Below are 15,464 nucleotides of genomic sequence, written 5' to 3' on the forward strand. Positions count from 1 at the left end.
TTCCAAAATTCTTTTTTTATATATATTTTTATTGATTTCAGAGAGGAAGGGAGAGAGAGAGAGAAATATCAGTGATGAGAGAGAATCATTGATTGGCTGCACGACCCCTTTTGGCAATCGAGCCTGTAACCTGGGCACGTGCCCTTGACTGGAATCAAACCCAGGACCCTTCAAACTGCAGGCCGATGCTCTATCCACTGAGCAAAACCAGCTAGGGCAGTTTTCCAAAATTCTAAGCTTCATTTGAAAGCTTTAATTTTATCATTGACAGCAAATACTATCAGTTCTATTCTTTGAAGTGACAGGGTATCTGCCTTCTGAGCTCTATACCCTAAATCCCTAGTCCTGGCTTCTGCTCTCACAGCTCCAGCCCACTTCACCCTTCCTCTGCTGGAGCACAAGGTGGATGACTCCACAGGGAATTTTGTGCGTTGGCCCTTTAAGAGGGTGCCAGAATTTTCAGCTGTTACTCCCTGGCAGACAGTACCCTGCTGCTTTTCACAGCTAGATGTTATGAGGGTACCTTTTTCAGTTTTGGTGCTCTCTGCTAGGAGTCCCGGCTTGGGGATTAGATCCCAGAGTTCTCAGTGAAAACCCACCACAGCTGAGATATCTCTCCGGGACTTCAGTTGCTGTCTTTGGGCACACTGGCAGCCCTTTCACGCCTCTGCCCCTCCTACCAGTCTCTATGCGGTCTCCACTTTCGGTCTTCAGGTGTCAGGGTTCTCTCCTGTGTTTTCCTTTGATTATTCAGGAAGTTTTTCTGTATTTTAGTTGTAATAGCAGTTTATTCCTGGGAGTATGTCCATGCAGCACCCTCTTACTCTGCTGCCATTTTTAATTCTCCTCTCATCCCTTTTTCATCCTTCATTGCTCTCCTCTTTCCATCAGTCCCAGTATTAAGGTGCTCATAGGCCAAGTGGGGGCCAGATGTGGCAAGTAGTTATATTGCTTGTATTACCACTGTGATGCAAAATGGTATATTGACATGAACACTGTAGTACGATGATCAAAGGCATGTTTAAATCTCAGCTTTGCCACCAACTGGCTGTGACACTCAACTTCTCAAAGTCTTTCCTCTTCTGTTAAGAAATATTGTATACCCATTTGCCTCTTAGGATTGATATGAGTATTAAAAAATTAATAGTGCTAAGACCAGTTTCTGGTGTTTAGTAAGCACCTCAGTGAATGTTCACTTTTGTTTTTTATTTGGTAAATGTTGTGATACAGGATTGGGTCAGGACCAAAGTGGGAGTTTTCCTAACTTACTGCCTAGTAACTCAGGAAATGATTTTATAAAAGACATGATGTTTTAGATTAGTCTTTAAGGATTCTAAAGAGCATTTTACACAGCAGAGGGGTTAATGACATTTTATTTTGAGAGCTAGATAAATATACAGGAGGCATGGGAACATGCAAGATCACAAAATGTGAGATGTTGGAGAGCTACAAATAGGTCAGTTTGTTCTTTCTCATCAAGCTGTTTTGAAGAACAAATAAGATGAGATGCCTGAAACCACTTTTTAAGCGATCAAGCATTAAAAAGAAGTGCCATTTTTTTTGCATTCATTCTCATTACCTGGGCAAGTAACAATTGAACAATGGAGCTTGAGATAGGGAAATTAACTCTGTAAAAAAAATATGTTGAGAGAACAATTGGTGAAAAAAATCAAAAGAGCACTAGACATTTGGAAGGAAAGAATTTTGCTTACCCAAATGATAATTATGTTATGCGTTAGGCTTAACATTCATTCTATAATTTAAACTTGAATAGGATTTATTTTGGGGGGCACAATTTGACTCATTGAGTGTCTAAATTGTATTACGAAAAATTTATTGGACTTAGAATCGTAATATGTGACTCTGCTACTGGCCAAGTCATATTGGGTTCTTTCAGTTGTAGCTTCCTTGTCTGTAGAATGGGGATGATAATGTCTATTTCATATTTTGTTGTAAGGACTTATATTGATAAGTGCAAGTACAATTATTATTTCCTTTAATGGATTCTGCTGTACTTTAAAAAAGCAATATTCAAAAACCATGTAATCACTATACTCTTTTATTTCTGATTCTATGGGAAGACCATAATAAAAATGAAATGCTTGTAGTGTTAAATATAGTTAGACTTTTGTATGTAAAAATTATAGTGTGAGTGGATCAGGTTCTTACAAAACAAAGTGGTTTAGGTTCTTTTAAAGAAGATTTAATCATCTCCCACCTCTGCAATAAAGCAGGTAGATTTTGATTAATTTTTTAGGACAAGTTGATTTTAAATAGTCAATGGTTGTTATGTATTTTCACTTTTTAAAGAATGAAGCTGTCTGAGGGGTCATTTATTTATAGAAGTGTTGGGATTACTTGGTCACTTTATAAGTAAGCCTGTGGGGAAGAAGACTAACTTATTACCAGCCTTAATTTTTGTAGCATGTTTTAAAATTATATCTTGTTCAGGTTCTCAGTATTTGTGACCATGGTTGTATTCATGAAATTCAATAACTTAGAATTTTCTTTAAAAAGATCTAATACATTTATAGATCAATGAATAGATTTGACTTAGCCTACAAATTCTAAAATAAATGTTATTTTCTTAAAAAAGAAAATGTAAAATTATGTCAAGAAAGATTTGCAGTTACTAACTAGTAACACAAAAATGTTTATAAAAAGATAATTTTTCTAACATAGTTTGACTTAAAAGTATTCGTTTTTTCTCTAGTATTTTGGCTCTTCTACTTCTTATTTCTATTCTGTTGGTTGGTCAAGGCAAACATCTCTTGGCTAATTTTGTTACGAACTTCTTGTTGCTCTTCTTATCTCTAAGGTTTCTCCCATTTTGTCGTTCTTATATTTACTTCTGTTATCTTTCTGCTTTTTTTGATATTATATTCCTACTTGATAATTTACATTAATATACCTTTTCTCAGGTAAGTTACTGCTACATTTCTCTCTTTGGTGCCTAGATTTATTACTGCCCCGAGGTAATAGTGTTTACTGTTTCCCCACATGCAACTTGTTTGTCTGTTTCCATTCTGTCTTTTTGTATAGAGCCGATGGCATGTGTCATGTATACCTATTACTTAACTCCTCTGACCACTTTACCAAACTCAAACTTTATTTCTAGATGATTGGAATTTACTAGTTAGCTTCACCTGACTTTGCTCATTTTATTTTGTAAAAATTTATACACTTAAGTTTGACACAGTTTTTATATTAATCTACTTTTGCTTACACATCATGCTTTAACTTACTTAGAAAAGTATTTTTTAATGTGTGTGTTTCATTTATTTTGTGTGTGTATTTCATTTAGATTGTAATCTGTTTAAAGGCTAGAGGCTTTGATTGTCCCCTACCATTTTTATATTATTCCCTTCAAGCACATTGAATATAAAAACTGAGTAAAATAAATGTCCATGGATCGACTCTTCTGGTGCTTATAGTGGCTTCTTATCCCAGCTTTCTTACACAATTGAGTCAAAATTCCGCTTCATATTTCATGTGTAAATATGTTGGTTTAAAGTGTTCAATATTAATTGTAACAACTCCACTGAGACCAGACTTTGACATCTGATTAGTCTTGTTGATTCATATATTTGATTGGTGGTATCATTTAAGTAAACTAACAAAATATAAAGCAGGTAAGTAATATTTTTAAATCACTATTTATATACTTAGAGAGATATTTGAATTAGTCTTAAACTTGTGACTCTTAAAAATAGTCCTTATCGAGAACAAAAATAAGGCCCTAGCTGGTTTGGCTCAGTGGATAGAGTGTTGGCCTGCAGACTGGGGGGTCCCAGGTTCGATTCTAGTCAATGGCACATGCTCCGGTTGCGGGCTCGATCCCTGGTGGGGGGTGTGCAGGAGGCAGCCAATCAATGATTCTCTCTCATCATTGATGTTTCTTTCTCTCCCTCTACCTTTCTCTCTGAAATCAATAAAAATATATTTTTTAAAAAAAGAATAAAAATAAGGAATGAGTAAGATCAGGCATGCTAGAGCAGTGAAGGGTATTGTTATGCTAAAACACTTATCAGAAAAGCCAGAAATGATAGTTGCCACATCCAGTATTGTTATCCAAGATAATTTTTGATGCTAGAAGGGTAATTTTAATTTTTAACTCAAATGGGAGAATATAAATATTCTTATCCTAAAGAATGTGTAGTAGATTTTAGGGTTTTTATTTATGTCAAAATTGCATTAGTAATTCTTAAACTGTATTAAGTTAGTATGTAATAATTTAATTCTCCTTGGTTAGAATATTTTCACTGTTTTTATATTGTAATATTGACTAAAACATTTAGTAGGAGATGGTATTGCTGTATAAAATCTTTGAATAATTAGAATAATTAAAATACTAGAAAAGGAAAAATTGTTAAATTGATATTTCAGAACTTGACTGAAAAGTTGCTGAAGAAAGAACTGGACTATACTCAATTAGAAGAGAAGCATAATGACGAATGTGTGAGTAAAAAGAATATACAATCAAGCCTTCATCAAAAAGACCTAGATTGTCAACAACTTCAGTCAAGATTATCTGCTTCTGAAACCACACTGCAGAGAATACAGGCAGAATTAGGTGAAAAGGGAGAAGCTACTCAAAAACTCAAAGAAGAATTATTAGAAGTAGAGACCAAGTACCAGCATCTTAAGGCAGAGTTTAAGCAGCTACAACAACAGAGAGAAGAAAAGGAGCAGCATGGATTACAACTCCAAAGTGAAGTTAATCAGGTAAGAGATATTACTTTTATGTATTTAATTTCTCCCATGGTTTCTTCTTAGTTGACTGATGGTTATTTGATCATAATGTAGTTCATTAAAAAAATTAACTTTTAATTGTCACAACTGTAGTATTGAGTCAGACCTCATTTCCTTTCATTTCAATTTCCCTTAATAGGAGAAAATAGTGATATTATCTGTCATTTAATAATGTTGTAAAGTGTTTATGACTTAATACATATAATTGTGTACGACAGTACTTGGCTCATGGTAGGTACTCTCAGCACATATTAGCTTTTGTAACTGATTCAAATTGTTGACCATTCTTTAATTTTTTCTTTTTTTCTTACTAAAAATTTAAAATATAATTATTTTTAAACCAATAATATAAAAATTAGATATTTTAAAAGAAGAAAACCTATTAGTCCTAACAGCTATTTCTTATAGATAAATGTCTATCAGATGAAGTTTAAGGCAAGTATTGACTTTGCTATTAATTTAATTTTAAAATTATGTATTCTAGTTATTTCTTATAGATAACATTAAAAGTTGATTGAAAAATGGAAATTTGGGGAAGAACAAAGTCCTCAGCAGTTTTTTGGTAATGTTCAATTATTTTCACTTAAGTGATACTTGCTTTTGTGGCATCAATTTTTCTGTCTTCTTGGCCTGAGATATTCTTCCTATTCCTCTTCTACTTGATAAATAATACTTATTTTACTTGTTACTTTTCTAGAAATCTGTTTCTGAACAATGCCACTTTCTAACCTTCCCCAAAAGATGGCTTAAGCATGTATATATCTTGATTGTTTTACTTACTACAGCATAGTTATATTACCCTATGTCTTTCTTCATTAGACTCTGAACTCTTTGGATACAAAAACCATGTCTTATTACTTTTTTTATACTCGCTATCTGGCACATTGCTTATTTATGAGAAAATGTTTTAGTGAGTAAGTGAAAAAATAAATACAGGCATTCATAATGAAAGGAAACAGAGGCTTAGAGATATCAGTGAATAACTTAAAAATAACTTAGATATTTGACTTTCAATTCAGATAAACAAATTGGGCATTTATGGTTTCTAAAAGACACCATGCCTTAGTTTTAGGAGATACAGAAATGAAAAAGGACATAGTGCCTACCTTAAATGATTATGTAAATGTTACTGAGGATAAGAACAGTACTATCCTCTACCAAAGAATGTGAGAATTATAATAAAATGATCCCATATACTATGAGAATTTGGGAGAGTTCCTCTCTTCCCCCCCCCCAATAGTACTTCATCTTATGTAATTATTTTGTCCAATTATGTGATCAGGTAAAGCTTTGTGTAAGAGAGAAGTGGTGGTTGAAATTGTAAACATTAGATAGGTTTAGGCAAGTAGCATTTTGAAGGCAGGAGGTGCTTTCAGGTAGAAGGATTGCGAGAGTAAACTAGTGGCGGGAAAATATTATGAAAACCAGGAAGGGCAGTGATTTGCTCTTAGAATAAGACATGTGTAATAGGAGCAGACTATTGTGGAAGAGCATTTGGGACTTTTATGTAGGGTCTTGAATATAGGCTGAGAAACATGGGCTTTATTTGGTTATCAGTCGATGGAGAGTCATTGAGAATTTTTGAGAACCTACTCAAACATATTTGTGTGTGTGTGTGTGTGAGAGAGAGAGAGAGAGAGAGAGAGAGAGAGAGAGAGAGAGAGAGAGGGAGAAAGAGAGAAAGAGAGAGAGAGAGAGAGAATCCTCACCTGAGGATATTTTTCCATTGATTCAGAGAGAGTGGAAGGGAGGGGCAGGGGAGACAGAGAGAAAGAAACATAAAATGTGAGAGAGACACATCTATTGGTTGTCTCCCACATGTGCCCTGATTGTGGATGGGGTTGAACTTGCAACCCAGGTACATGCCCTTGACTGGGAATCAAAACCTGTGACCCTTCGGTCTGTGGGCTGACACTCTAACAACTGAGCCACACTGGCCAGGGCTCAAACATATTTTTATACAAAGATTTGAATATATGATTATTGGGCTTAGTCACAGTTCTGAACAAAATAAAAAGGTCATACTGAAGTGATACCATTTATCTTCTTTCTTTCAGCATGCTGTCTGGATTCTACCATCAAAGTATGTTTCAGATCTGTCCACTTCTTTTCATTTATACTGCTACCACCCTTAACCTAAGCTCCATCATTGCTGACCTGGGCTACTGTATTAGCCTTCTTACAAGTTTCCCTTCTTCTAGTGACTTCCTTGATCTATTCTCAATACAGAAGTCAGAGACATCTTTTTAAAACATGAAGTATATCACTTTATTCCTCTGCTTAACACTGCTTGAAATGGCTTTGCATTACATTTTGAATTGAAACCAAATGCTTTAGTTTGGTAAGCCTCTATGTAATATGGCCCAAACTATGTCTTCAAATGCATCTCCTGTCACTGTGAAGCCATGTTGTTCTTCTTTCAGTTCCTCAGACACACACATGTCAAATGCTTTCCTGCCTTAGGTCCTCTGCCTGTGTTTTCTTCTTAGTGTATTCTTGACTGCAGTTCTGCAAGGCTGACTCAAGTGTCATTTTTGCAATAAAGCTTTCTGGGACCAACCTATTTAAATAGCTTGTTTTCCATATAGTCTGACCTTCTTTATTTCAGCAAGCTACTTCTTTCTTGTTCTCTATAACACTTTATATTATATATTAATTTGTTTACTTCCATATTGTCTATAATTCCCATTGGACTGTGAGCTTTTTAATGTGAGGAATTAGTTTTATTTTGTACTCTATCTACCTCTATACTTAAGGCTTTCAGTAAAGATTTGTTGGAAGAATGGAAGTGAACCTCACCTTAAACATTTTTTTCAATATCCTTTAAGTGTATAGGCATGAACTGGGTTTGTTTTGCTCTCCACTGTATCATAATCAGCATTCATTTCAGTGCTAACAAAATTAGATAGTTGGCAGTGGTCAACAAAGTAACAAAGTAACATATATCCTTTATATTTGTGTTTATGTGTACTTCTAAAATAGCCACAGATGTGTAGATAATGATTTGTTACTTAATGAAAAGATTAGATGTCATCAGTTTTACTTTAAAAATTTATCTTATATTCCATCTTGAAAAGCATGGTGGTTTATCTGTGGATTTAGGAAGCTGCCTAAATTCTAGTTCTGTGGCCTATGAACTGTGTGATCTCAAGTAAGTTATTTAATTTGTGCATCAGTTTGCTCGTCTATAATATGAGGATAATAATGGAACTGTCTTTATAGGGCTATAAAGATTTAAACTAGTTACTATTTGTGATGCATGTAGAATAGGGCCTGGCACATAGTAAGCATTATAAGGAATATAATGAATAATGTATTGCTATAATATTTATCCCCTAACATATATTTTAAAATTAAAATGGCACTTACTAAGTCCCAGGCACTGTGAAAATTGTGGAAATTCCAAAATGAATAATACATAGTCCCTGTCCTGAAGGGCTTATCAGCCAATGGGTGAGATAGACCTATATAAGAAGGAAAATGAAAATGATGGAAATCTGTAAGGATCACAGTGGGAGCGTCAAGGAAGGAAGATTAAGTTCTATCTCTGGGTGGATGGTGGGGAAAGGAAAGGCATCGAAGGGGTGGCGACCCTTGAGCTGAGCCTTCAAAGTTGAGCACTGTTAAATTGACTAAGCTGGGAGGCCATCACTGAGCTGGCTCTAATGCTGTGACTGCTGAAGTAAGTACACCCAAATCTAAGCCTGTAAATGCCTCTAGGTTATAAAATCAAAACTTAAGGACAACCAATCTCAAACAGCCAACTTGCTTCAAGCTATAGTCAATCAACCATTTCCTCTCTTTGCTTCCACATTTTCTCTATAAAAGTCTATCCCCAGTTCCTGCTGGTGGAGCATTCCAAACCACCTCTGGATTCAAATCAATACGTGCTCAAATAACTTCTTAAAACTGTAATATGGCCCTAGCTGGTTTGGCTCAGTGCATAGGGCATAGGCTTGTGAACTGAAGGGTCCTGGGTTCAATTCCCCATCAGGGCACATGCCTGGGTTGCAGGCTCAATCCCCAGTAGGGGACGTGCAGGAGTCAGCCAATCAATGATTTTCTCTCATCATTGATATTTCTCTCTCTCTCCTTCTCCCTTCCTCTCTGAAATCAATAAATATCTATTAATAAATAAATAAAAAAAACTAATATTCATTTAAAAAAAGAATTATGTGTATATATATATATGTATATTTATAAAACTGAATTTACTAAAGACCATATACATATATTTGTATATCTTAAAAATGGGACTTTAAAGTGGGCCATTCTATTAATAATTCCAGTGTGTATTTCTTTTTACTTTTTTCTTTTTAAAAAATATATTTTTGTTTTCCAATTACAGTTGATGTTCAATATTATATTAGTTTCAGGTGTACAACCAAATGATTAAGCATTTATATAACTTACGATCTGACACCATATAAATCTACTTTCTAATTCCTAAACAATTATGGAAAATGCTTTAACAAAAATCTAAGAATATGGACATACATGGCTAATAGGGACAAACTGAGATCCCACAGGGGCCTGGCATGTAATGAGTCGGTGAAGGAAGCCCGTTTTGAGCAATGGAGAATGACATCTAGAGGAGATGGCTGCCACTCAAATCCAAACAACAGTCCATGTGAGAGTGAAGGCTCAGGCTGCCAGACGTCCTGATGCTTCAGAAGATGAAGTGCCAGATTTTTATGTGGAATCGCTCAAGTTTTACATGTTGGTTTTTAATAAAAAACAAACACCAAAAACAACAAATCCCAACATGGGTAAAAAATATTGAGTCTCTGAGCAGCCCCTGCTCCCCAATGAGACTGGTGGGAAACGTCTGTCTTTACAGGCACACCTCATTTTATTGCACTTCACAGACATCAACATTGAGGCAAGGCCCTCCATCAGTAAAAACATGACAACTCTCTGGACCCTGAGATGATGGTTGGCATTTTTTTAGCAATGAAGTATTTTTTAATTAAAGTATATACTTTTTTTTTTTTTTTTTTTTTTTTAGATTTTATTGATATTTCACAGAGAGGAAGGGAGAGGGATAGAGAGCTAGAAACATCGATGAGAGAGAAACATCCATCAGCTGCCTCCCGCACACCTCCCACTGGGGATGTGCCCGCAACCAAGGTACATGCCCTTGACCGGAATCGAACCTGGGACCTTTCAGTCCGCAGGCCGATGCTCTATCCACTGAGCCAAACCGGTTTTGGCTATACTTTGTTTTTTAAGACATAATGCTATTGCACGCTTAATAGACTTAAACCTAACTTTTTTATGTGCTGGGAAATAAAAAAGTTAATGTGACTCACTTTATTGCAGTAGTCTAGAACCAAACCAGAAGTAACTCTGAGGTACCTGTATATGGATGATGCAGAGCATTGCTTAAGAGCAATGACTGTGTAGTTATTTAGACCTACATTTTAATAGCTCAAACACTTTGTGACATTAGGTTAAGTTCCTAACTTCTCTAAGCCTCACTTCAGTTATAAAGTAGGGTCCAGAATGTAAAACAAACTTTAGAGTTGTTGTACTTAAGAGCTGCTAATTGCCATGATGATGAGCTACTGACCAATGCCATGCTTTTCCAAGAGGGCAATAAGGTCAGCTTTAGTGAGCAGCTGAGGTAGACTCATCTTTCTGCCCATCGTCTCCACAGTGCTGGCCTGAAAGCAAGAGCCTCTCTCATAGACAGGGAGGGTTTACAGAGAGCAGCAGAAGGATCAGACAAATCATTCTGCCATGGCATTCCAGGCCAAAGACAATTTCCAGTTCGAAGAACATGTCTGGTCCATGCAATTGCCCTAGGGTTGGGAACATAGCTATCTTCCTCTTCTCCCTGAAGCCTATGGGGTGAGACACTAGATTCTGACCTCTGACTTCAACTGTGATTTATCACCTTGTCACTCCAGCGATCATATGGGTACAGAGCCAAATAGTTTTGGGCCAGAATTACAAAACCATAGACCTCAAATCGTTCCTGAGAGATGTCAGTCTTTATGGTAGTCTCCTGTCCCTGAACATTCTAAGAACAGAAAACTAGGAAATGGCAAATGATAAACTCATACAGTTGCTATTCATCTCCCATGGGGGTCTTTCACAGATTCAGGCAGTAGATTGTGAAATAGGAGAATTTTGACATTGACATCTCTTTACTGCAAGCTTGGTGGGGTTGATGGGAGGGTGAGTGTTCAGACTTGTTCCCATTGCCTGGGGTGGGGCCACCCCACTCTTGAATGCAAAAGATCCACCAGTATGGATCCCAGGTCTGCTGTTCCACCAGTGCTGTCAGGTTTAAGTCTCTGGGGGAAATGTTTCAGTCCTGGGATAATTGAATTACCCTTGAGTGTAGAGCTTTATGGCAATTCTCATGGTTTCCATAGTGTCCAAAGCTTGAGGCCTCCGCTTACTCTTTGCCTTAGAACTGACTTCCACCACAGTCACCCTGGGGTTCTCCAGGCACAGCTGATAGAGGACAAGACAAGCCTAGTCTCTTGTTCCAGAGTTTTCTTGATGTGTACAAAGTTCTCTAGGCAGTACTTTTCGATTTCTGCTTCAGAGAGGACAAGGGGATTGCAGCTCTGCCATTTACAAAACTGCATGTGGAAACCATGAGCCAGCAAATGTTCAGAAACCCAAGTCATTATTATGGTAACATGTGACCATGCAGGTGATAATCAAATTCATAGATCTTGTTGAATTTAGAAAGTCCTTCTCTCAGCTTCATGCAACTCTTGGACAGCAGGTCAGTGATCCCTTGGCTGTGTCATTTTTCTTCACCACCCAGAGGACTTTCCGCATTCTCAGAAGATCTCCTCCATGGTGGATGTGGAAAAGATACAGCCTCTGGGCTGAGCCAGACACCATAGTGTGCAGTGGGTGTCAGCTTAATATCATCCCAGGTGCCTATGCATGCTGGGGACTCAGAGGTCAGGGCCACACCACACCTACCCTAAGGGAACTAGAGCCTGAGGAAGCCATCAGTGCCCACAAACCCACTGGACTTCAGAACTGTGTCACGTCACCTTCTATTTTTACTTTTAAAAAAATGTATGTTTTTTAAATATATTTTATTGATTTCAGAGAAGGAGAGAGAGAGAGAAACACCAATGATGAGAATCATTGATTGGCTGCCTCCTGCACACCTCTTACTGGGGATCGAGCTGGAAACCTGGGCATGTACCCTGACTGGGAATTGAACTGTCACCTCCTGGTTCATAGGTCGAGGCTTAACCACTGAGCAACACTAGTGGGCTATTTTTACTTTTAACTTCACCTCTTTTTCTATAACATATTTACTCTAATATGGTATACCATCACTGTATAAGTTATTTGGGCCTACTGCCACTCTTGGCCAGCTTCAATTTGCGATTCATTAATTTATTAAAGTTCAAGGATTTATCAGGAATCATACAGTAATGAATGACAAAATTATTAAAAATACATATATTTTTTCTCTTCCCTTTAGTTAGTTTAGAGCAATAGTTATCTTTAATTCAGTGGTTCTCAACTGTCTGCACATTGGAATCACTTGGAGAAATTTAAAAATGAAAATATCTGTGCCTCACCCTTGATTCAATTAAATCACTATCTCTGGTGTATGCCTGGACATTAGTATATTTAAGCATTTCCTCTGTGGTTGGACTGGGCAGTTGAAATTGAAAACTGCTTTTTAAAGTGTTGCTTTTTGGCACGTGATTTCTAAACTCTCCTGAATCTAAATATTATATCTAAACTTTTAGGGAAGAGGTCTGATTTTCTGTGTATTAACAATGATAGCAGGAGATTTTTATCCGGCAAGTTTAGGAACTAGATATGGGTGATGCCTATTTGTAAGAGGTTGAACACTTAGATGCTTGCAATATGAGCTTACTTTGAAAGCCTCCTTTGCTTTCACATATCAAGATTAGACCTAGGTCTTTTAGTGAGAAGGAGAAAGTTTGGATAGTTATCTATAATAATAAAAGCGTAATATGCTAATTAGATCTGACGTCCTTCCGAATGAAGCTGGGGCTGCCGTGATCCTGGATGCCTGCGGCAGCTGGAGTGAAGCCCGTGCCGGCAACTGGGGGAAGGAAGGCCTACTCTTACACGAGTTTTGTGTATCGGGCCTCTAGTTATATAATAAACTCTTGATTTTGTGGACCTCTATTTAATAGACTTAGGATTTAACAGTTAAAATTTCCACTCCATATGTAATTTTAAAATGCTTTTAACCAAGATTTGCTTATAACTAAATTAACAGGTTATTTTTTGTTATTAATTCAGTTATTTTTAAAATAAGTTTTTATTTTTTTTATTAATCCTCACCCAAGGATATTTTTTCCATTTAGAGAGAGTGGAAGGGAGGGAGGCATGGAGAGAGAGAGAGAGAGAGAGAGAGAGAGAGAGAGAGAGAGAGAGAAAGAAAGAGAGAGAGAAAGAAAGAGAGAGAGAGAAAGAGAAATATCGATGTGAGAGAGACACATCAGTTGGTTCCCTCCCGAATTCTCTTTGACTGGAGTAGGATCTAACCTGCAACCCAAATGTGTGCCCTTAACCAGAATTCAAACCTGTGGCCCTTCAGTGCACAGGGCCAGAACTCTAACCATTTAGCAACACTGGCCAGGGCTAAACTGTTATTTTTAACAAATTTTAGTGAATAGGCCATATGTTGGAAAAAACACTATAGTAATTTCACTTGACATAAGTAAACATTACATATCTATAACTGTAGTCTACATACTTTAATCCAAGAGTTACTGCTAGTAAACAATGTTCAGCCAGTAATTAGCCACATGATCACACCACATCTCCTTTGGTAATTGCTTCTGTTGTTGGTTCTATTGTTGCATGGGATGACTTTCTGCAGCAGACTTAACGTGTGCCAGGACGATGTTACTGCGTGCGCTAAGCCACATCTCAGCTGTGTGCATCTTTACTTGTGACTGGTAAATGCAAGCATTTACTAGACCAATTCAGTATAAATTTAAAATTGCAGTAGTACATATAGAAAACTTTTCTGCAAAATTAAACTTTTCATATATACTTAATTTTAATTATACAAATGTATCTACATAAGTAAAAACAGGCAAACTAATTTGTTAGTTTTTTAACATACGCATTCGGAAAACCTACTTTATTATATATGTACTTTTAGCTTTAATGGATACCCCTTCACCCGAATTAGTCTGTTATATCAAGGTTTTACTGTAGTGCTAACTCACTGCATTTTAAAAAGAAGAATAAAAAGGAGACAGATGTTATGGTGCTGGCTAAGGAAAAAGATAATAAAAATTCATTGTCTTTATTACTGAGTCCTGTTTTAGTTAGATGGAAGCATGTTTTACTTTAGAAATTTAACTTTTTTAAAGCATAGTATATATTTTGATAGCCCTAGGTTGTTTCAAAGCATAAGAAAATAGTAGGTGTCTACTTTACTGATTGAACTTTATCCTTTCCCTTGCCAATTATAAATTTTTATGGAGAAATATGCAATTATAGAGCATATGAGTATAAATATGGTATAAAGGCTATAGAGTCTTAATATTTTAAGATTTAACATAATTTTGATTGACTGCAATTGCATAGAATGTTTTTTATTTTTAAAATATATTTATATTGATTTCAGAGAGGAAGGGAGTTGGGGAGAGAGAGATAGAAACATCAGTGATGAGAGAGAATCATTGATTGGCTGCCTCCTGCACTCCCCCACTGGGAATTGAGCCTATAACCTGGTCATGTGCCTTGACTGGGAATGCAACCTTGATCACCTGGTTAATAAGTCGACGCTCAACCACTGAACCATGTTGGTCGAGCTGTTTTTAATTTTTTAATTTTGCTGAAGCATATGCATTTTTTTGAGTTTTGAGGCTGGTGTGTCAGAGCATTCTTAGTGTATAAGCCTTTCCAAATGTCCTGCATGCTTATCTCCATGCAACAGTTTTTTTTTTCTGTACTCCCAGCACTTGTGCAGCAATTCTTTTTTTAAAAAAAATATATTTCTTTATTGATTTCAGAGAGTAAGGGAGAAGGAGAGAGAGATAGAAACATCAATGATGAGAGAGAATTATTGATCGGCTGCCTCCTGCACGCCCCGCACTGGGGATTAAGCCTGCAACCCAGGCACGTGCCCTTGTCCGGAATCGAACCTGGGATCCTTCAGTCCGCAGGCCGACGCTCTATCCACTGAGCCAAGCCGGCCAGGGCATGTGCAGCAATTCTTTTGAAATTAATACAAACTTTTATTTTTTTAATGGAACTACCCCCCTCCCCATCCCAAGAGAAAGTAACTATTATTTCTGGTGGTATTAGAAAGAATAATGAATTTGAGTTCTGATTTAGTTCCAGGTCAAATTTCTCTTTTACTTTTAACTGGGTGGCGATTTTAGAGTTAGTGAATGAAGTTCCCCTAATATTTATTTTTAAATTATTCGCTCTGTTTTATTTAGAAATGTGGTACCATTTTGAGGACTTTAGAATGCTTTGTGTTCTCTTCAATACCCAATGTAAGAAGTAAATTGTGGTGGTTCATAAATATGAAAAAACAGTAGTGATGTTTAAAAATACTGTGGATCCCAGCCAGTGTGGCTCAGTTGGTTGAGCATGGTCCTGTGTACCAGGAAGTTGCCGGTTTGATTTCCCTTCATGGCACATGCAGGGGTTGCAGGCTTGATCCCCATTAGGGGGCATGCAGGAGGCAGCCATTCAATGTTGCTCTCTCATCATGTATC

At 36.8% G+C, this 15,464-nt stretch overlaps 1 protein-coding gene across 4 annotated transcripts in view; it reads left to right on the forward strand.

Annotated features, from left to right (window-relative positions):
• The window catches only part of EEA1 (early endosome antigen 1), a 164,759-nt gene that overhangs the window by 88,922 nt on the left and 60,373 nt on the right, over positions 1-15,464 (forward strand). For all 4 annotated transcript variants that reach the window (XM_080659758.1, XM_080659757.1, XM_080659759.1 and 1 more), the window contains one exon: positions 4,387-4,725. In XM_080659758.1, the coding sequence (XP_080515884.1) occupies positions 4,387-4,725 (339 nt within the window). The remainder of the gene's footprint in view (positions 1-4,386; positions 4,726-15,464) is intronic.

The sequence above is a fragment of the Plecotus auritus genome (genome assembly GCF_963455305.1).
Source record: "Plecotus auritus genome assembly, chromosome: 3".
NCBI classification, from domain to species: domain Eukaryota; kingdom Metazoa; phylum Chordata; class Mammalia; order Chiroptera; family Vespertilionidae; genus Plecotus; species Plecotus auritus.